Source organism: Sturnira hondurensis, unplaced genomic scaffold (genome assembly GCF_014824575.4).
Source record: "Sturnira hondurensis isolate 20B ecotype Veracruz unplaced genomic scaffold, ASM1482457v3 Scaffold0001872, whole genome shotgun sequence".
In the NCBI taxonomy this organism is placed as follows: Eukaryota; Metazoa; Chordata; class Mammalia; order Chiroptera; family Phyllostomidae; genus Sturnira; species Sturnira hondurensis.
In genome coordinates, this window is record NW_028074503.1 from 18,360,997 (window position 1) to 18,384,472 (window position 23,476).

At 38.2% G+C, this 23,476-nt stretch overlaps 1 protein-coding gene across 1 annotated transcript in view; it reads left to right on the top strand.

Annotated features, from left to right (window-relative positions):
- PIK3C3 (phosphatidylinositol 3-kinase catalytic subunit type 3) overlaps positions 1-23,476 on the top strand; it is a 113,578-nt gene that overhangs the window by 48,044 nt on the left and 42,058 nt on the right. Inside the window, exons 11-15 of the mRNA XM_037033600.1 lie at positions 1,899-2,053; positions 5,828-5,918; positions 11,236-11,303; positions 19,666-19,771; positions 21,279-21,395. Of these exons, the coding sequence (XP_036889495.1) occupies positions 1,899-2,053; positions 5,828-5,918; positions 11,236-11,303; positions 19,666-19,771; positions 21,279-21,395 (537 nt within the window). The remainder of the gene's footprint in view (positions 1-1,898; positions 2,054-5,827; positions 5,919-11,235; positions 11,304-19,665; positions 19,772-21,278; positions 21,396-23,476) is intronic.

Sequence of the window (23,476 nt, forward strand, 5' to 3'; positions counted from 1 at the left end):
AACCCGATTTCTTTTTTTCTTTGTTTCACTTGTATGCTGTGTCCTTCATGCTTGAAGGAACTTGATGTTTTTCAAGATGGGACTGTATAATGAGCAAACAGTCTTTGTATTTTCTGTTGAAGTTAATTCATTTCCATACAAATGAAGGGAAGTGTAGTTTGAATATAGAATACCAGATGACCAACAGATCAGATGGTGATGAGTTACTTAAAAAGAGTAAAGTTTTGTCTGAATTTCTCCTTCCTGGGGAATTTAATAACAAGGCTGCTTTTTAAATTTCATATGATAAGTCTTTTCTGCAATTAGGAAAGTACAATACACCCAGTGATACAATCAGCAACATTTCCAAAGCATGCCTTGGTAATGAAGACTCTCAGTGCAACTGAATTACTTCTACCTCCTAAGAAGGTTACCTGTCATTGAATATATAAATCAATTTTCTGTTACGTAATTCACTTTTTTTTCTTAGAAAAAGCATGGAACCATACCTATTGCTGTTAGATGCCATAAATTTTAAATAAAACAGTAGTAAATCAGATGTTTATTGCTCCAATTAAAATAGTTTTTAGAAACCACAGTACACTGTAGAGGTACTTTGTACACTCACTTGATTTCCCTGGCCATTGACATCGATTAATGTATTTGAATAGGAAATCAATAAGCCAGTTCAGCACTCATTTAATTTTCTTGTGAAAAAATCCTTTAGTGGTGAAATCCTGGGTATTACTCTGTTAGTATTTGGCTAATGATAAAAATTTTGGGTATATCAATGTAAGAAAACAGTAGTGAGAAAACATATTATGGTATTAAGGGAGGGGAAATAGGTTGTTGGAAAGTGGTCTCTGTCCCCTTGGAGTTTATAATACAGTGGGAAAGGCAAAGAGCAAAGCAAGTAACTACAAATGCTATCGGTACATTACAGACAGGAAAGGGAAGGGGGCCTCGTGACGCCTTTACAGGAGGGTGACCTGGTTTGTGGGCTGAAGGGACAAAATTGAATTGGTAGTTACACGTTCAGAGGAGCTGACTGGGTGAGTGACAGTTGGAACTGGAAGATAATAGGTACTTGAAAAAGTCATCGGGAAGGGCTAGGAACTACATTTACAGAGTGGGACAGGAAATATTTCTATCCTAAATATTAAACCTAAAGAGTATTTTTACGTCAGGGGAACACTCAGAAAAGTAAAACCTATGTTATCGATGTTTATAGACCTAATTATCCAATTGATAGTCAATAGACATATGGGAAATTTAGGCTTTGGGATTTTCTTCAGATTGTTATTGGGAGTTGTTGGGAAAGTAATATTTTGCTTAACCACAAATGTTAAAATATCTATTTTGTAGGACTTGACGAAGCAACCCAAATTCTTTAAAACTTGAGTTTTCAGGAAAATAAAAAGAATGCCAGGTTTTTAAAAATCCTAACCAGAAAAGATTATGAAACAAAGCCTTAAAAAACTTGGAAATTTGGAGTTGCTTGTGTGATCTTAGGTGTAAAACACTGTTACATGATTTACAGCTGTAAAAGGGATCCTGTCTTAGTTTCTTAGTTGAATGTGAACCGTCTCAGTCCTTTTCTTGCTTGGTTTTCGCTTTTCGCTTTGCTTTGTGATACTGCTTTAAACCAGGCATTTACTGGCCACGTACTCTGTGCCAGGCTCTTCTTTTAACTGATTAAATCTTCGTACCTCATCTCTGATGCTTGTGTGATTATGTCCGTTTTCTGGATGAGCACCCAGTGAGACGCCAGGAGGTTAGGTACCCCAGTGACCGGTCAAAGGTAACACAGCCGGTAAGTGATTAAGTGAATCGTTAGCTTGGTATTTAGGAGTAAACTGTGTCTGTAACACACTGCATTTGTTTTTCTAATATTACCTTCTTTTTTGTTTGTTTTCCAGGACTTGTTGATGTACCTATTACAGCTGGTCCAGGCTCTCAAATATGAAAATTTTGACGATATAAAGAATGGATTGGAACCTACCAAGAAAGATAGTCAGGGCTCATTGTCGGAGAGCGGGTCAAGTGCTGGAATAGACTCTGCAGAAATCGATAGGTATGAGCGTCCGGGGAGACCGCGTGGTCAGGTCTGACAGTGTCCCTCCTTCTCAGACTGTCTTCTTTCATTTTCCCCAGGTGGGCCCAGTCCTAGTTGGTACTGAGTTTGAGGCTTTACCAGTGAATATGTGCATTCACAAAACACAGGGCAATGTTTGCAGGCTCTGAAGTCAAACTGCCTGAATTAAAATCTTAACTCTGCCACTTACTATCTGTGTACATTTGTGTAAGTTCCATATTCTCTCCATGGCCCCAATTACTCATCTTAAAAATGGGGATATAAATAATAACTGATCCTTAAGGGTTGTTGAAAGATCAAATGAGTTAATACACATATAGCATTTAGGAAAGCATCTGACATACAGTGCTCAGTGAGTGGTTTGTTTGTTTTTTTTTAAGATTTTATTTATTTATCTTTAGAGGGAAAGGGAAGGAGAGAGGTAGAGAAATATCAGTGTACAGTTGCCTCTCATGTGTCCCCTTCTAGGAATTGGCCTGCAACCCAGGCATGTGCCCTGACAGGGAATCGAATCAGTGAGTGTTAAATACTGTTTGTTATTAGTGCAAAAATAAAATGAAGGACAGGGCACCTCAGCAAACTCCAGTATTTTATTGTAAATTATATTTTTTAGTAGTTATACTAAGGGAATGGCATATTACTCTAGTTAAATCAGCAGGTAGCAATAATTAACAGTTAAGAACTAACCTCTTCAGCAGACACTGTGAAGTGTCTACATGAATCACAGTAATCCACTGAGCTGGTATTCATACCCCGTGTTTAGGTGTCAAAGACGTAAGTAGGAGATAAGTAAGTGGCCCAAACTCTGTATAACTTGCAGATGGTGGAGTTGACTCCAGATTCCCTGCTCTTTATACTTTGCCATTGTGCTTTCTATAAAAATAATAAGATTTTTGAGATGAAGAGGAACATTTGGGTGAGAACTTTGAGGCCCAGTGGTATCAAGTGTTTTGTGACAGGTCACGAGAGTTGTCAAGGACCAAATGAAATCTGGAAGTCCGAATCTCAGAATCAGTCCAATTATTTCAGTTATCACATGGGTTCAAGATTGTATTTCTTTTTTAAATATATTTTATTGATTATACCATTACAGTTGTTCTATTCCCCCCCCTTCATTCCCCTCCACCCGCACACTCCTTCCCCCACCATTCTCCCCACCTTAGTTTATAACCACGTGTCTCAAGTTCTTTAGATTCCCTATTTCCCCCACTATTCTTGCCCTCCCCCCTATCTATTTTCTACCTACCCTCTATGCTATTTTCTGTGCCTTCTCCCCCCTTGTCCTCCTCCCACTCCCCTGTTGCTAACCCTCCATGTGTTCTTCATTTCTATGGTTCCACTCCTGATCTAGCTGTCCTCTTGGTTTGCTTTTGTTTTAGGTGTGGTTGTTAATAACTGTGAGATTGCTGTCCTTTCACTGTTCATATTTTTCATCTTCTTTTTCTTATATAAGTCCCTTTAGCATTTCATATAATAAGGGCTTGGTGATGATGAACTCCTTGAACTTGACCTTATCTGAGAAGCACTTTATCTGTCCTTCCATTCTAAATGAAAGTTTTGCTGGATAAAGCAATCTTGGCTGTAGGTCTTTGGATTTCATGACTTGGAATACTTCTTTCCAGCCCCTTCTTGCCTGTAAGGTCTCTTTTGAGAAATCCGCTGACAGTCTGATGGGTACTCCTTTGTAGGTGACTGTCCCCTTATCTCTTGATGCTTCTAGGATTCTCTCCTTCATTTTAGTCTTGGCTAATGTAATTATGATGTGCCTTGGTGTGTTCCTTCTTGGGTCCAACTTCTTTGGGACTCTCTGAGCTTCCTGGATTTCCTGGAAGTCTATTTCCTTTGCCAGACTGGGGAAGTTCTCCTTTATTATTTGTTCAAATAAGTTTTCCACTGGTGGCTGTTTCTTTCCCCCTTCTGGTACCCCTATAATCCGGATGTTGGAATGTTTAAAGATGTCCTGGAGGTTCCTAAGCCTCTCCTCATTGTTTTGAATTCTCATTTCTTCATTCCTTTCTGGTTGGATGTTTTGTTCTTCCTTCTGTTCCATTCCATTGATTTGAGTCCCAGTTTCCTTTCTATCACTATTGGTTTCCTGGACATCTCCCTTCATTTCAATTAGTTTAGCCTTCATATGTTCCTCTAATTTGTGATTATAATCTACCAGTTCTGTGAGCATCCTGATAAACAGTGTTTTGAACTGTGCTTCTGAGAGGCTGGCAATTTCTCAGTCGCTGAGAGTTATTGACTCTGGGACTTTGAGTTCTTCTTGCGCCATCTTTTGGGCTGTTCGTGCCTGTTCTGTAGCAGGATCGGAGCCCTAGGTGTTCACTAGAGCAGGGCAACTAAGTCGCTGGGTTGTGAGACTGTATGTGGGGGCGGGGTCAACGAGGAACTATGGCGTCCCGTCTGCCGCCGCGGCCCCCACCGGCGCCGCAGCCACCACCGTCACCAGGCCCACGCGTTTCGTTCCACTGCACGCGAGTGTGCCACCACCGTCAGCCCTCCACCCCTGGGTTTGCCCCCTGGGGCCTGCGTGGTCCATCTCACTGTGCGCGAATGTGCGACCGCGGTCAGTCTGCCCCGCACCCTGACTGGATCCGGGCTGCCTTCGCGCCTAGGTCGGGGGATCTGTTCTTCCCCACCCAGCTCTGCTGCTGGTTCCGTCCCTCTTACCGTCCCGGTTGAATGGTTCGTCGTCGTCGGACTTCCGTATAATTCAGTTTTCTGTTTTGTGGCTGTGTCTTTGTTCTCCAAACCTTTGTTGTATTCAAACTTGGTTGTGGGAGAAGGCACAGTGTTTCCACCTATGCCTCCATCTTGGCGGAAGTCTCCTCAAGATTGTATTTCTGAATTTTTTTTTGATAATGCTGTTTTTGTCTTTTGTGTTTTATTTGGGGGAGAACTGAAAAACAGTAGAAAGCAATTTTTTTCTTCCCTAGGCCACACTTTATATTTTTGTTGTTAAGAGACCCCTTGCGTGTTCTCCTCCTGTCCAGTGGAGGCCTTCAGTCTGTAGTCACACTCACTTACCCTCCTCCTTACTTCATGCCACACAGGATGGTGTTTAGGAGTCTGCTTAAGATTTTAGGGTAGGGGCCCTGGCTGGTGTAGCTCAGTGGATTGAGCGCAGGCCTGCGAACCAGACGATCGCGGTTCGATTCCCAGTCAGGGCACATGCTTGGGTTGCAGGCCAGTTCCCAGCAGGGGTCAGTTCCCTGCAGGGGATGCACCAGAAGCAACCATACATTGATGTTTCCTTCCCCTCTCCTTCCCTTCCCCTCTAAAGATAAATAAATAAAATATTAAAAAAAAAAGATTTTAGGGTAGGGTATAAACTGTAACCCAATATTTCCCAAATCATGGTTTGCTCGTCACTAATTTGTATATTTTTTTAAAGATAATCAAGTAGGTAGGGGTGGTCTTTTGGACAGATTTAAGAAATGCTGAAATGCTCATTTAAAGTAAAGTGGGCTTAAAAAAGTATGCTGTCAATATGCAGACTTGCACATACATCCCCTACATTCTTCCCTACATTCTTCCCTACATTCTCCCCTACGCTCTTCCCTACATTCTTTGACTGTGGAGCTTCGTTTCCAACGAGCAATATGACTAGTGTAGCACAGAACACACTTTAGGAAGTTACACATTACCCTGACACAGTTGAGGTGAACTGTGCTTTAAAAAAAAGTGTGTCTTCTCTTCCATACAGAATATTTTGCATATCAGTGACATCTCCTATTACTTTTTCAGCTCCCAAATTATAACCAGTCCTCTGCCTCCAGTGTCTTCTCCTCCTCCTGCATCTAAAACGAAGGAAGGTTCAGACAGTGAAAATTTGGAGGTGAGTACAGAGCTTTTCAAGTTTCCTGGAGGCAAAATCCTACCAGATACACAATTTATGGTGGTTTTTAAAATACTGATTTTGATTAATAAACCAAATATTGCAAACTTTATTAAATAACTTGTTTTATGATGCATATTTATGACTTTTCCTCTCAGCAAAAAGTGCCAGATGATCATCAATTTGAGGCATTTTATCGGTGCTTTGGGTATATAAATGGATTCATGTGCAATGTGAAAATAAACTGGCTTCAATCTTTTATTAAAGAAACTCAGAATATTTGTTGTTAACATATCCATGAATGTTACTGTAATTGGTGGTGTTGGTGATTACATTGTGGAAATGTATGACTTTGATTCTGAGGCTAATACATTACAAAACTGTTTCTAACTCATAGAAGAATTAAATCCTTTTAGATAAATAGGCTAACTTTTGAGGTAAAACAGGACTATTTGTTTGGCTGGTGCTGCTCTGAAACGTGTATTTGGAACTGCGTTTGCAGAAGCATTAGTGTGTTCTGTTGAATTTCTAAGGCTTCTAATTTGAGAAAAATCCTCCTGTTTAAAACACATTTGACATTAGAAAGGTCAGTTGATTTTTTTAACGTATTCGATATACCTATTACATTTAGTTAAAATGTATAAGTTACTGTTGCTGATTGAAAAACTCTTGTTTTCACTAGCAACTGTTAACCAGAGTTTGTATGCTGTCTTAACCTTTTGGTGTAATAGAAAATACCGAAACAGGACTTTTAAACTACAGGGTCCTAGGATGCTTGGCGGGGCCCTCTAAACAACCACTCAGCTCCACGTTAGTTGTTTTGCCCTTGCAGAGAGCTAAGGTGCTGATGAATTGATTCAGTAATTCACTCGTTCACACTTATTTTTTGAGCTGTTATTATTTACCAGAAATTATTTCTAGGTCCTGGGGATGGTATAATGATAATCTTTGTTTTCATATGACTTACATTCTTGTGTTTGGGCAGATGATAGTCAGTAATATTTATATATAATGTAAGAGATAATACTTATTTTCTGTAGAGAAAAATTAATCAGAGAAGGATAACAGGGAGTGTTAGGGTCGGGTTAGTTGCAATTTCAAAAAGATTAGTCAGTAAAGGCGTGTCTAGGGAAGTACCATCTTTATAAATATGAGGCAGGGGAGGAAACAGCCGTGTGGTAATCTGGGAAGAGCATTTCAGGCACAGGGAGCAGCGAGGATGGAGGCCCTAAGCCCAGAGCTTAAGTGTTGACCTGGCTCTGTGGACTGAGCACATGTGACCATGGCAAAAGAATGACTGAGAGAAAGAGCAGGAGACAGTCATGCTGGGCCCTCTAGGCCGTGGTCTCAAATGACTTCTACTTGGAAGTCCTTGAAACAACCCAGTGAGATTTATTGGTGGCTTGAACCAGTGTGGTTTACATTGAAAATGGTAAAGAGGTGACTGGATTCTGAAATCCAGTGTTTAGAATAGAGTTTTGCATGCTACCTATCACTCAACATTTTTAGGCTAAAAATAAAAATAGGCTTTATATACTTTTTGAGATGTTATTTATTTTTTAGAGAGGGGGAAGGGAGTGAGAAAGATAGGAAGAGAAACATCAATGTGCTAGAGAAACATTTATTGGTTGCCTCTCACACTCCCCCCAGCTGGGGCCTCAGCCGGGAACTAAACCTGTGACCCTTTGGTTCACAAGCTGGTGCTCAATCCACTGAACCACCAGCCAGGGAAGTTTTTATATATTTCCAATACTGTATTTCTGTTTTGACTGATGATCATTTCTGTTTATGTATCACTGACTCTGCCGTTTAAGTTGTTTTACCTTTTTTCAGCTCAATAGTTCCTTACTGGGTGCAGGTAATCCAAGCTATTCCAGAAATCAGTAGGATTATTATTATTATTATGTTAAAATATTTTATTATTTATGCTTTTACAATTGTCCCAATTTTCCCCCCTTTACTCCCTTCCACCAGTTAGTTGCACCCCTCTTCCCTTTCCCCTTCCTCGGATAGACCGATAATACGGCGACCGCAGGTATCACCTTTAAGCTATCTGTAAGCAGTTTTTAGGGATATCAGGGTGATACCCAGCAAAGCTGAATTCCCTCTTGTTATCTTTACAGATAACTTTCTTGTCTCCTCCCCCACACCTGAGGAGTGTCTGTCTTGATTGCTTAACTTTTCCTTCCCTGTTTCTCTTGGAGTTTCAGGAAACCACTAAGCATGTTTGGCCAAATGTTGAAAAATAGAAACTCAGTTAAGCTCATTGCCCAAATATGGTCGTTTTTCATAAATTCCATGGAATCTTGAATAGAGGGCATATTCCCCACTTTTGGAGTACATCATTGTTTATATGTCACTTGAGTAAGCTTCTGTACCCTTCCTGATTTTTTTTAATGCCTTGATCTGTTAAAGAATTAGGATAAAATTCTTCCTTATATAATGGTGAAATTATCAAATTCTCTCTATATTTCTGTAGGTGTTTGCTTTAAATACTTTGAGGCTATTTTGTAGGGACGTTCAAGTAATGAATCTTTTCTTACTGTTTAGTAGCCCTCTTTATATCTAGTTATGATTTTTGTCTTAAAGTCTGATTTCTCTGATATTAATAGAGCTTTGTATTGATTAGTATTCACTGCTATGCTTTTTAGTTCTTTCCTTTCAATATTTTGTGCCTTTATTTTTTAGGTTTTTCTCTTAAAAATGTATTACTAGCTTTTATTGTTTTAGTCAAGTTTAACACTCTTGTCTTTTAACTAGAATTTTTTACCCCATTTATTTTTATTGTTATTAGAATTATAGTTGTATTATTTCATTATGTGGTACTTTTAATTTTTTATATCTTTTTTTTTTCTTTTCTGTGTTTGGCTGGATCTCTTCCTTCCATCTCTACCCCCAGCTTAGGGATCTATATCAATTCTTTTGCTGGTTATCATAGACATTTTAATATCTATTCTTAACTTTAAGTCACATAATCAGTATCGCCCTTTTCTAAAACTGTACTCTACTTGTATGTAATTTTTATTCATTGATTTAGTTCTATCTTATTTAAACTCTAAATTGGATAATATAATTGTTCACAATCAGTAATTATTTAGAGGCACTTACTTGTATCCTTATTCACCATTTTTAGTATCTCTGAACTTCATTATGAGATCATTTTTGCCTAAAGAACATTGTTTTGTTTTAAAATTTTAAAATATTGTTCATCCAAAATGAGTTAAAAATTTTACAGTATGTGTTTTCTGTTTCACAACTGTTTTTAAATGTAAGACTTCCCTATTTATGCTATGTAAATAATTTTTAATGAAAAAAACATAGTGTCAAATACATGTTTTCTATTTAAATTTTACATCACTGTATGAAAGTATAGTATCTTTCTCTTATATAGTCAAAGAAAAACGTTAGGCCTAGATTCATTCTGCTTGTTAAATTCATGGATTCAACATTACATACTGGCTTTATAATTGAGGAGTTTTCTTACTGGGCTCTTACATGTAGCACTTTTATACCAAAGTGCTCAGGTTTTTAGCTCTGAAATTGGAGGTAAGATTCTTGCCACCTCTGAAAGTACTGACATGTCTGCTTTGTAATAACAACCTCTTATTAGCTCTACTTTAACTTTCGTAAGTACCACTATTGCATCGAAACTTCTAATGCATCGATTTCTACCCTTTGTTTATCAGCCCCCTTTAATATTTGCTTTTCTCTGAATATAGCTTTTATTCCATGCCACATTATTTCGATCATTCTTTTATTAATACTTTCAGTTCTCCCAGTCTCCAGATGACAGTCTGCCTCAGCCTTAATATAAACAAGTAGAGACCACTAGGCAAAAATTGCCCCAACTTCTCGTCACCAGATTTCCAGACATGACTCGCTTCCCGTCCTCTCTTTATGTTTTCTTACCCAGCAGAAAAATAACTCTCTCTAAAGGTATGCTGTCTTCTTTTCCTGGTAGAAGTGTTCAAATATGTGTTAATATCTCCCATCTTAAACATTCAGAAAGGAAAACACAAAACAGATTCTTCCTTGACACCCCACCCCTCGAAATAGCACCTTATTTTTTTACTTCCCTTCGTGATCGAGTTTCTCCCAGGAGTTCTTTGCACCCTGACTCTCTCCTTCCTTTCCACTTGTCTTCGGGTCTTTAGCACACTGTTCTGGCTTCGCACCACATCACTATGTTAAAACGTACTTTGCTAAACTCAAAAAGGACCTTGATGTTTGTGGTTGTACGTAGTTTTTCATTCGTCTCAGCAGTGTTCAGCAAAGTAAACCACTCCCTCAAAAAACTCGCTGCTCTTGTGGTTTACACAACTGCACACATCCCTTTGCTGTTCCTTCTCTTTCCTTTGCACTTTTTCTCCACTGCTCGATACCTGAATGTTCCTCGGGGTCTTCTTCTATTCTCAATGTATACCCTTGCCCTAGGAAGTAATGAGAAATGTAAATTTATATTTCTAGTGCATTTCTCTCACCTGAAGTTTGAGATTCATATATCCAAACGATCAACTTAATTGATGCCCCTTGCATATCTGACAGTCATTTCAAAATATAACTCCCTTTCCCCACACTCTTGCCCATTTTCATCTGTGATGTAGCAAATCAACCCATTAATTTGGGAGTCACTGCCAATTCCATTTTTTTCCTTCTTCCTCTTTATCAGCAATTCCTAGTAATTATACTTCTGATGTATTTTAAAAATCTGTCTACTTTATCCACTTTCACCATTCAGTCTTCTAAACTTCTGATGTCAGGGCTGTAACTGAAGTCATTTTCATAAAATGTAAATCGGGTCATCTCACTCTCTTAAGACTTTTTGTTGAGTATCCATTGCTTTGAAAAAGAAATCATACTCAGTACTTTGACCCTAAAGGTCTTGCACAGCCTGTCCTTTACCCGTCTTTTCAGCCTCTTGTACTTAGAGCCCACTCTGTTCTAGCCACATTGGGCCTTTGTAAAGAAACAGTGTCATTTTGGTCTCGCCTAAATATCAGAGCCGCAGTGCCTTTGCTCACTTCCCAATCTGTATTATTTCTGTGACCGTTTTGTGTAACGTCTGTCTTCTACACTAAATGTTAAGCTTTCAGTAGACGAGGAACCCTGAACCATGGCACCCTTACCTCTTAGTATAGCCTGGGTGAGAATAAATATTTGATGGAGGGGTAGAGGGATACATGGATGCCTGGAATCAGATCTGTGACCTAAGATGTTTAGATGAAAACTGATGGGCCGATGTAGATTCTCTCTTATTTTCTCCTTGCTAATAGCAGATGGTAATTTAACATATAAACATTTCTTTGAATTCTTTCAGCAAGATCTCTGCACCTTCTTGATATCAAGAGCCTGCAAAAACTCAACACTGGCTAATTATTTATACTGGTATGTGAGAATAATTTTTTTGTTTATTTTCTTACCAATCTTGAGAACATTTTCCCCCTACGCTATAAACATATAAAGTCAGTTTAAATTAAGATATGAGCAGTCATACCTTATATATCTAGCAAGCTGTTTTCCTTACAGTTGTGTTCATGGAAATGTTTGTTAGCACCACTGTTTCTCTTCCTTTTACTAACTTTTCCAGCATCTAAGATGAAATTGGGTAAAGTAATGGGATTTTTTCAATTTGGTATCTGTTTGCTTTTTGTGTTATCTAAGCAGTTTGATACTTCCCACACCCTTACCAGTGTGTATTTCTCACTATTTACAAAAAACATTGGAATCACACAGAAATGAGGAGTGGGGATTTGAAGTTATTTATTTTATAGATGAAACTGAGGCAGAGGCATGAAATGATTGAACTTGATACAACCAGCACTAGGATTAGATCAGTTTTCTAGTACTTTGCCATTTGAAGAGTATTTTCAGTGACCTTTTCTCATCTGTCCCTGTGCAGTTAAGTAGGGCAAGCATAAATACCTGTGTTTTACGGGTCTCTCGAGTTGAAGGAAAGAAACTAAGGCACAGGGAGGCTACTTGACTGTTTGAGACACAATTAATATGAAGCATGGCTCCCTTTATCTGTCACAGAATTCTACATTGTAAAGGGCGAGAAACTTAAGCCACAGGGAAATATTGTAGTTCAATTAAAAAAACTAGCAGTGTGATTAAACACCATGACAAGGAAGCCTTTCCCGGTTTTACCGGGGACAAGCCAGCTGCTCAGCCCCACCTGGAGCCCGCTGTACATCGGGGAGAACATTGAGAACTTCTTGACATATGTGATATTTTTTAACCATTGAAGTGATTTCTGATCGTGTCTTACTGCTCAATTTACTATGTTTACCTAAACAGTACAAGTGAGTAGATACTCATTCTGAAAGCGCATTATTTTTTGAGAAAAAAATGAAGCATTTTGAGCTCAATAACAACATTTTTTTTAAATGCTTTTTTGTTTTGCACTGATTTTTAAAAAAATGTCCAATTGGTCAGATTAAGCCTTAACTTCATTCTCGCACTTTCCAGACCTACTGTTATTGTAGATACTGTCCCAGTAGCCAGTAAATAGGTAACTGAATGAAAGGGCTCTTTACAAACACAGGTTTATGTCCTTTACATAAACAACAAATTGTTTAGTTGCAGCCTTTACGGTTCTCTTTACAAATAATAAAACTGCTATCAGTTATCTTAACTAAATCTGTCATTTTTACCCCCTTTGGGCCCTGTGGTTTTTTTCTTCCTGTTGGCCTTAGTGGGAAGAAAAATAGTTCTTGCTTTTACTTTAGCAGTTCAATGTAATAAAACGATATTTCCCTCACAGTAAATTTCAGTATGCCTTTGAAAATGTGCCCACAAAATTTCTTGGCTGGTTGTTAATCACCATTTTTACTTTGAAATATTTACTTGGAAGTTCTCATATTACCAAAATAGCGACTATTTCCTTTTAATGCGGCCTTTTGCTTCCTAATGTTCTCCATATTCCAGTCTGAATTCTTAACTGCATGTCTGCTCACTGGTGTTATGAAAAATATTTTCTCATGCAAATGTAGGTAAATATTTAAAAGGATATAAAAAATATGGGCATGTTGTCGTGTTTTTGAGTAAGTTCTTGTAAGCATCTTAGGTATTTTAAATTTATATTTTATATTATATCATTTACTAAGAATTTCTTTATAGGTATTTTTATTTTGCAAAAATATTTTCTGGCTCAGAATTTGTAGTCTAGAGTAGTTACTATTATAAGAGCTCTGTGGATATACTGATTTGTGGTGTTTTAAAATTATGTATTCTTTAGATTTGACTGTAGAACAGATTTCACTGTAAGACACAAAATAAGCTGTGATAGAATCTTTGATCTCTTATTTCAAGTAGGAAGAGATTTCAAACAATTCTGAAAGCAACTGAACAGTAGGAAATCTAATAGATGAGCAATTTCTAACAAGACAACAGTTTCTGTTCAGAAAGGCCAATTTGTTCTCTTCGTAGATAATAAACAAAGCGCAGCGCCAGCTCCCAGTCTTATAAACATTCCATCAAACTTAGATTTGATTTGTGGTTTTCCACTGTATCTCTGATTTATTGAAGCAATAGTGTGTTGTGTCTATTCTCTGAGGAGTAATTGTTTTTCCCATATTTACAGTCTGCATATTACATACTCAGAAATACTTGTGGGGGGAAAGCTATTGATGTGGACTTCTGACTTTGGTAGACAGTGATTTTGTGACTCTAGGTGTGGATATGGGAGATAATTTCAAATAGTTGGTTAACAATGATTATTCTCTCCCTTTGAGTAGTGATAGAATAGTATAAAGGTATTAATCAAATGTAACAATTTAAATGTCACTGTAAGCTTAGTCTATTATAGCAAATGCATTAAGATACAAATTTTAATTGATTGTTCTGTTTTCTTTGAACATTTTGAATTTCCTTTTTCATTTGTTCCCTTTCCAGTGATTCAAATGGGATTTTGCTGTAGCTGAATCCTTCGGGGCCTGTTGTTGTGCAGACAGTCCTCATAAAATGAATAGTGTCAACCTTTTAAGCCACAGAGGGGAGTAGTCTGGGATCTGTAAAGTGTCAGGCATCAAGATCTATAAATTTCTATAAGTTTCAGTGTTTTATTTTTACAGCTGTTCCAACGTGTTGAAATTAAAAGTAAACTTTGGATGCTTTGACATGTTTTTCAGTAACATTTACGACCTTTCAAAGTAATAAAGTTTATCTACCCCACAAAACAAAATCACCAGGAAACAGGTAGCCCACTGATACCATCTTACAAGTGGGTGCCCGACAGTTTGTGGGCCTTTCTGCTTTGAGATGACAGATGACAAGGGAATACCTTGGAATGCTCTGTGGAATCTAGCTTTCAACTCTGAACGAGAATGGAGAAGTGATTCCAATCTATATTTCTTGCCTTGATTTAAATGTTTCCTTCATATTTGGAAATGGCACTGCTATTTTCATTCTCTTTGACACAGAACGTTGGCTTGAGCGACTTTGAGAGAGTGTGATACTCAAACCTGTATCCTGAGCGTGGGTCTGTACTGTCAGTCACTCCGACTCTGTAGCCACTGTGGTTACCCGATGGTCAGGAAAACCTGAGCAGAGCAAAGGAGCCTGTGCAATGTGGTCACCTGTGTTGCTCATTTGGAAATACGTTTGTTGCATAAACACACAGGAAAATATGACGAAGGTAGTGAGGTCATACAGATAGTCAAGGATTTTAAAGGGAGAAGGATATAGATTGGATTTGAACAGGGCCATATTGACAGTTTTATAGTTTTGAATTACTGTCTGGCATTCTTAGGTGGTGTCCTGAAATGACCAAACATTGTGGTTGCTGTGAATAGGAAATAAGAGTTTATCTTAACTGTTCTTAGCCTATTCACCTAGAACAGAGCTGTCCAATGAAACTTTCTGCAATGCTGGAAGTAATTTACAATGTTGCGTATATGTTCCCTGAGCAGTTGAAATGTATATAGTATGACCGAGAAACTGACTTTTTAATTTAATTTAATCGTAATTACTTTTATTTTAACTAGTCATATGTTTCCTGTGACTCTAGAAAGCTTTCTTGATTCGAGAATGCCTTCTTGAATTTTGGGTTTAGAACTCTTGTTGGGAATGTGAGGTGGTGCATGTAGTGTCATAGTGTAGTTCCTCTTACCTCTTTACAGAAAATTCTGGGTTATAAAACTGGGAACTATTTCTGTCAGGTAGTGATAAGATAAAATGATCCACACAAGGTGTGTGAAAGGCTGCGGCTATTCTAGGAGAAGAAGGGGGTTGTTAAGCCTCTGGAGACTTCCTGAAGGAGATAGATGTGTCGGAAGGATGGGTTGGCCGTGTGACGGCGGAGTTAGGAGGGGGTTTCTGGACAGTTCTGCAGCGTGACCCAAAGCACGGATGGCCATTAGGGGGTCGACCGGACTGGAGTGTGAATGCGGACAGTTGGGCGTGGAGCAAGTATGAACCAGGAGTTTGGGCCAGAAACTTTTAAAATAGTGGAAAAGAGGGAGCCATTGATGCTTTTGTAAATATAAGTGGGACATGATAAAGGTAGTTTAAAAAAGAAAAATTTAGAGTGATTGTATTGGGCAATATGGAGGTTTCTTTTCGGAGGTGAAGAGGCCAGGTGAGAGAGGTCTGCTGGTGGAATCCAGACGGGCTGGCTGTGCAGAACCATCGTAAGAGGCATTTTGTAGGGAGGAGGCAGCAGGGCCTGATGACAAGTGGAGGATGGGTGGGGGGTGTGAGCGAGGTTTGGCTCCCAGTGCGCAGACCACAGATTGCACACAAAGTGTCGGTGACAGCTTTAGTTAGAACTCGTGCTCTCTGGTTTGTTTACAACCTCATCTCTCTTTTCCTATATTCAGAAGATGATGCATACGTTTATATTCCCACCTGACCTTTGAGAAAACTTGCATTTACAAATCCTGCTACATGAGAATTCACAGCCCAGGTGCCTGGAATATTCGTATTATCTTCAGTAGGGATAGGAAAATAACTCATTTAGTATGGTAATCTCAGTTTTATGCAGATTTGTTGAAAAATGACAAGCAATGCCTTTGAAAGGAGGCCTGCTGCTTGAAAATTAGGGTTGGTGAACGTAGAAGCAGGCCGCCTAATGAAATAGAAAATTAAACTGTGGGTGTGTTAAAAGGAATATATATTCATATTTGAAAATTATCAACTTTGCGATAATGGTTAAACCCATGAGATTAGAGTCATGTATTCAGTCAACAATAATATATTAAATATTATGAGCTGGGCATGAAAGTGTAGAGGGTACAGTGTGAACCAGCAGGTAAGCTCTTGGCTCTCATGAAATTTACCTTCTACATGGCCAAACATAACTTGTTCCCAGAAATAGTACAAAGGAAATAGGTGCCTGTGACTTGAGATTTGTGAACCACTATCAGTGAACAAGGTTGAAAAGTTTCATGTAGCCTTTAAAATAAAACAATATGATAAGAATGAGCTTCATAAAGCCGAAAGAATTCTGACCTAGAGGCCTAGACTCCTGTGTTCTGATTTTAGCTCTAAAGTTAACTAATTGTACCACTATGGGCAAGACATAACCCCTCTTAAGTTTCACTGTTGATAAAACCAGCAGGTTGTTCCAGATCTGTGATTTTCAAACTGTGGGTTTGGCCAAAAAGTTTGTTTAGTTTTTTCCAAACTAGGACTCTAGAAGCATTTAGTTGTCTTTAACTTCCCTTCAAACAATTTCATTAGGTTGTATTGTGACAGCTATATCAGAGTGCAATAGAGAAGGTGAATTTTTGTGTAGCCATTTTAATATTAAAGATGGAAGAAGGTACAAACATTTTTAGTGTATTATACTTTCATATTTCAAAAAAGGAAAAATGCAACTAAAACACAAAGATTTGTGCTGTGTATGGAGAAGGTGCTGTGACTGATCCAATATGTCAAAAGTGGTTTGCGAAGTTTTGTGGTACTATTGATATTTGGCCAAATAATTCTTTGCTGTGGGGCTGTCTTAGTCATTAGAAGATGTTTAGCAGCACCCCTGGCCTCTACCCACTAGAAGCCAATAGTGAGAGACAGCCAATATACTCAAAATATCCAAATCAATAAAAAATAAAAACAGTTTGCATGACATTGAAATAACCTGGTAACCAAGGAGAGTGGACTGGGATGCACATGAGTGTACAATGACAATTTCACTGTTATGGTCAGTGAGGATTGTAGACACCACTGAATGGGCCTGTGTACTGTGTGGCCGTCACATTCAAGATGACTGAGCTAATAAAGCAACACACGTGCGTCAAATTTTGCATTAAGCTTGAACATTCCTCTGTGGAAACTATTCATACGATTCAGAAGGATTTCGGGGACCCTGCAATGAGTGCAGTGTAAAGAGAAGTGTGGCATAAACAATCACAGATGGTCGAGAATCTGTTGAAAGTGACACACGTTCTGGAAGAACAAGCAGAACACTTGAGTAGGTTGAGTGTGTAGAGGCTGCAGTCAACAAAGATCTAGATGCTAGTCTGGGAATTCCAGAAACTAATATGTCCATGATTTTGATGCAGGATCTTGGCATGAAACATGTTGTGGCAAAATTTATATTGCAGCTTCTGCTACCAAAGCAGAAGGAACATTGTACTTTAATTGCTAATGACATGATTTAAACCACTATCAATGAACCATATTTCCTCAAGAAGGTCATCACTTTGTAGGGGACTGAGGCGTCATAGTCCTACGTGCAGTGTTTCTTATATCTGATATCTTCTTCAATAAATGTCTCTGTTTTTCATAGTACATGGTTGGATGTTTTCTGGAAAGACCTTGTACATTACAATCCATTGAAATCAACTTAAAGGTTTACAGTCTAGCATTTGTCATTTAAAGAAAAAAATGGGAAACTGATTTTGTGGTATGGACCTGTGTGCATTTATATGGCCATGTGTACAGAGTTGTGGTGGGACCTCGGAGCACTACTAGTGGGATTGCTGATTGGTGCGGCCACTATAGGAAACATTGTGGAGGTTTGTCAAAAAAACTACTTCTGGGTATTTATCCAAAAATCAAAAACACTAATTAGAAAAGATATATGCACCCCTGTGTTCATTATGTTATTTACAGTAGCTAAGATATGGAAGCAGCCAAGATGTTCATCAACAGATGAATGGATTCAGAAATTGTTTATCTGTAGAGATAGAGACAGAGACACAGACACAATGGAATATTACTAGGCCACAAAAAGAACGAATCTTTCCTATTTGCAATACATGGATAAATTTATAGCAGGGGTCCCCAATCCCCAGTGCTTGGACCAGTACCTTTCTGTGGCCTGTTAGGAACCTGGCCTCCAGGGAAGCTTGCCTGAGCTCCTCCACCTGTCTCCACCCATTCCTCTCCCCCATCCCCAGCCCACACAGCAGGAGGTGAGAGGTGGTGAGCAATTGAAGCTTGCCTGAGGAGCTCCACTTCCTGACCCCGTGCCTCAGCTCCATCTCTTGCTCCCTCCAACCCCCATCCTTGGAAAAACTGGTGCCGGCAAGGTTGGCAACTGCTGACTTAGAGAGTATTATGCTAGGTGAACTAAGTCAAAGAAAGACAAACACCAAAGAAAGACAAAAACATATGATTTCATTTCTATGTGAAATCCAAAGGTCAAAACAAGTGAGCCAGCAAAACAGACTCATAGATACAGAGACTACACTGACAACTGGCAGGGGGGAAGAGGATGGAGGGATGGGTGAAAAAGGTGAGGGGGATTATGAGGTACCAATGTCCAGTTATAAATGTCGTAGGGATGCACTCTTCAGCTCAGGGAATATAGGCATTAATACTGAAGTACTGTACGGTGGTGTGTTGCTAGAATTGTCATCGTGATCACTTTGTTGAATTGCTGTGCTGTACACTTGAAACAAATCTAGTACACTGTGTTGACTATACTTTAAAAAAAAACCAGAAACATTGGAGTAGAGGAGCTCTAAAATGCAATCTTTGAGTATTGCTTATATGATTGATTAATATCTTTATCTCTCTAGGACCACAATGTTGTTATGATAGAAAAATTTAAGGTTATATATAGACTCTTGAGAAATGGGGAGTTTGGAAGGGAAAGGAAAACTCAATTTCAAATTTTATTCATCTTTCAGAAAAATGTTAATGAAGGAAATACCTTCAGATGGTAACGTGGATTGTGTAAATATTCTTGATCTTGAGTTACTTGGTAGAGGTGTGAGCTTAGATGATTTCTGAAGGTATGAAGGCTGTGTGTCAGCGATTCTCAACCTCTTTCAATCTTGTGGCATGGGCAAACTAACTACCATAATTCTGCAGCACACCAAAAATATATTTTTTGCTGATTAGACAAAAAAAATAGGTATAATTTTGATTTTCATTTACACCAGATGACTTATTGTTGTGTTGGCTGTTGCCATATTTTTATTTACAGTCTAAGGGAAAAGAGGTCAGTGCCCCTGACCAAATAGGTACTGCATGTTTTAAAATTTCTTGTGGCACACCAGTTGAAAATTAATGCTGTCTATACTTTATTAAAAAATAGAAAATGTTTTGATACCAAAATTTTTAGAAAATCTAGGGTATTGTGCACCTTAAAACACTACTGTTACTGATTTACCTTTTGTAGATAGTTGTATGTGTTGTTCTATTTCTGCTTTTAAAGAGTGATGATAACACATCTCATTTCTCCCACTTAATTATTTGTGCAAATGTGAATTAATCTCTTAATGGAAAGGCATAAATGTTTACAAAATGAATCTGAGCTTCATTTCACATCATCTGTATGACTGAACGTATTTTTAAGGTATGTGATAGTGGAATGTGAAGATCAAGATACTCAGCAGAGAGATCCAAAGACTCATGAGATGTACTTGAATGTAATGAGACGATTCAGCCAAGCTTTGCTGAAGGTAATCATTTAATGTAGGGATTGACAAACCGTGAATGGCCCAAATATAACCTATTGCCTCTTTTGGTATGTCCTCTGAACTAAAAATGGTTTTTATATTTTCAAATGGTTGAAAAAAGTCAAAAGAAAAATAATATTTTGTTGTGATAGAGGAAAATTATGTAAAATTCAAACTTCAGTGTTAATAAGTAAAGTGGTACTGGGACCTAGTCATGCTTTTTGTTTCCATATTGTTTATGGGCAGTTTTGCTCCACGGTAGCAATTGAACAGTTGGACCCCAGAGGTCAACAGGACTAAAGAATTTATTTATTGGCCCTTTATGGAAAGTTTGTTGATCCCTGATTTAATGAAGTAAACTTATCCATGGAACAAAAAAACCTCAAAGCTTTGCCTTTTTATTTCTAGCTCTGTTTACTATTATTATTTTCAAAACTAGTCACATTCCTAGAATTTGGCAGTGGTTTTATTACAGCTAATGGTCCTACTGCAGATACGTTGTATGTAACATATATTTTCCTTTATTAAACAATTTTTAGAGGTAAGTAAAGCCACTTTTTTCTTGGTGTTTATGTGACTCTTAAAGCAGTGTCACAGTTCAGCCAGCAGAGGGTGTGTGGACAAAAAGAAAGCTCACATTAATCTGTGGTTTATGGAAATATTTCACTTGATAGCATCTTTTATCTTTGTTTAATGCTTCATGTTATTAAATATTTAAAGCATCTCTCATTGAACTCTTGGAGACTAAACTTTTATGTAGCTCTCAGAGCTCAGATTGTCTCTACATCAAACTGATTAGCAAATAAGCAGTTAGTTGGTCCTCCTCTCTAATCCTCAATCCTGTCACTTGCATTTGTCACTTTGAAGAACTCTCAGTTCCTCTGAACTCAAACTTTCTCATCTTCAAAATGAGGGTACTGATATTTGCCCAGCTATAAATATTAGAAGATTAAATGAGAAAAGGTATTTTATAATATATTATGAACTAGAAATCTCTAACCTAAGTCTTTATAGCATTTTGTTCTTATGACTTTTATTAAGCAAGCATGCAATACATTGCTGTTTGAGGACTTTACCCTTTTGGGGTATATTTTTAGTTTTTGGAGATAATATTGTTTCTTCCATATCCTTAGCAAATTTCTGAAGACATAAATAAGTGTCCAGATATTTATTGAATCAATGAGTGAATGCATTTTGGGAGAATGAATTCTATCTTGTCACATGGTTATATGTGGAAAAAAGTGCTGTTTTTGGTAGACTCTGGTATTTGCTGAAGACTCATTTCAACTATAGAAGAGTTGCTTGTGTTTAAGATAACAGGAAGAGTTAGTAGTATTTAACTAGGATAACAGGTTTCTCATTTCCGAATCAAGATAATAAATCTTTTTCAGTTACAGTTTGTATTGAAGTTAGAGGCTGTTAGAATAAATGAAGATTGCCCATGCTATTAAAGAGACCCTGGTCATTATGCTACGTACAACTGATTTTCCTTTCTGGTGAATCCCTTCAGGGTGATAAGTCGGTCAGAGTGATGCGCTCTTTGCTGGCGGCACAGCAGACGTTTGTGGACCGGCTGGTGCATCTAATGAAGGCGGTGCAGCGTGAAAGCGGGAATCGTAAGAAGAAGGTAAACCTGTAGGCTTTGCTTTCTGTTCATGACTAATAGTGTCTTGGTATCATAAAATTCTGAGGTTTGGTTCTTTCCTTTTGGATTGATACCTTTTATCAAAATCTTACATAATTTATACACCAAAATAAATTTAAGGTGGATAAAAGACTTAAATATAAGCTGTGAAACCATTAAAGTCCTAGAGGAGAGCATTGGCAGGAAAATCTCAGATATTTCATGCAGCAACATTTTTACTGATATGTCCCCTAGAGCAAGGGACATAAAGGAAAGAATAAACAAATGGGATCTCATCAAAATAAAAAGCTTCTGCATGGCTAAAGAAAACAGTATTAAAATAAAAAGCAAACCAACTATAAGGGAAAACATATTTGCCAATGATACCTCAGACAAGGGTTTAATCTCCAATAAAATATACAAAGAACTTACACAACTCCACTCTGAGAAGACAAGCAATCCAATTAAAAAGTGGGCAAAGGACTTGAACAGACACTTCTCCAAGGAGGACATACAGAGGATCCAGAGACACATGAAAAGATGCTCAATATTGCTGGCTGTCAGAGAGATGCAAATTAGAACCAGAATGAGATACCACTTTACACCTATCAAAATGGCCATCATAAACAAAGCAACAAACAACAAATGTTGGAGAGGTTGTGGGGAAAAGGGAACCCTAGTTCACTGTTGGTGGGACTGCAGACTGGTACAACCACTATGGAAAACAGTATGGAATTTTTCTAAGAAAACTAAAAATGAATTTGTCTTTTGACCCAGCAATTCCACTGCTAGGATTATATCCTAAGAACCCTGAAACACCACTCCCAAAGAACCTATGCACCCCAATGTTCATAGCAGCACAATTTACAATAGCCAAGAGTTGGAAGCAAGCTAGGAGTCCATCAGTAAATAAATGGATCAAAAAACTATGGTACATTTACACAATGGAATTCTATGCAGCAGAAAGAAAGAAGGAGCTCCTACCCTTTGCAATAGCATGGGTGGAACTGGAAAGTATTATGCTGAGTGAAATAAGCCAGGTAGTGAAAGACAAATACCATATGATCTCACCTTTAACAGGAATGTAAAAAACAAAACAAACAAACAAACAAAATATAAACAAAGACACTGAAATAGAGAACAGGCTGACAGGGACCAGAGGGGAGGGAATTTCAGGGGAAAACAGGAAGCATTTACAGGAACAAGTATAAAGGACACATGGACAAAAACTAAGGGGGGTGGAAATGGGAGGGAGGTGGGGAGCACTGTAGGGAGTGGGCTGAGATGGGAGTAAAAGACAGAGAACTGTACTTGAACAATAAGTAAATAAAATTATTTTAAAAAATTTTACGTAATTCTAGAAATAGGAACACTTAAAAGTACTGATTATGTATGAGATACTGTTTTATTATGCATTTATGTATATTGATTTAATCCTCACAGCAACCCTGTTACTTAGGTATTGGTATCCCAATTGAAAGGAGAAGTAGGAATAGAGAGGTTGTATTAACTTGTCCAGTGTTCTTAGCAAGTGTTGGCCCTGGGATTGGTACCCAGACCTCTGAGTCCATATTTTTATCTACAGTGTTTTAATTGGCTCTTATTTTAGAGTCTTGGCATCCTAGAATAGAGTCCATTTGACATGGAAAGGACCTCTAGGGGTCATTTTGATTGAAATCCTTCAGTAAAAATGAAGGTTTAGAGTGACTAGCTGTACCTGCATCGGCTTTGAGTCTGTTTCCAGGGCTGGTACATTGATCTTTCTCTCAGCAGTGAGGTTTCTGCTTGATGAGAACAGATGGGTATCTCTTCTTCACATGTCATTTTTTCCCTAACCAATAGCCTAAATTGTGAAGGACTCGCTTGATGCCTTCTCTTTACCCAATCCCGGGAGAGACAGGTCTTTCTCAGTGCCCTTGGTTAAACAACAAACACATGTTACTATTGCTCTCCAGGCTGTGAGGTGTGGGTGGGGGAAGGAAAGCAAAAACACTGAGTTGGAGCTCAGAGGTAGGGATCAGGCCTGAGGAGAGCTGCTAGGAGAGATATGTACATGGGATAATGTTGACAGGGTTAAGAGGGAG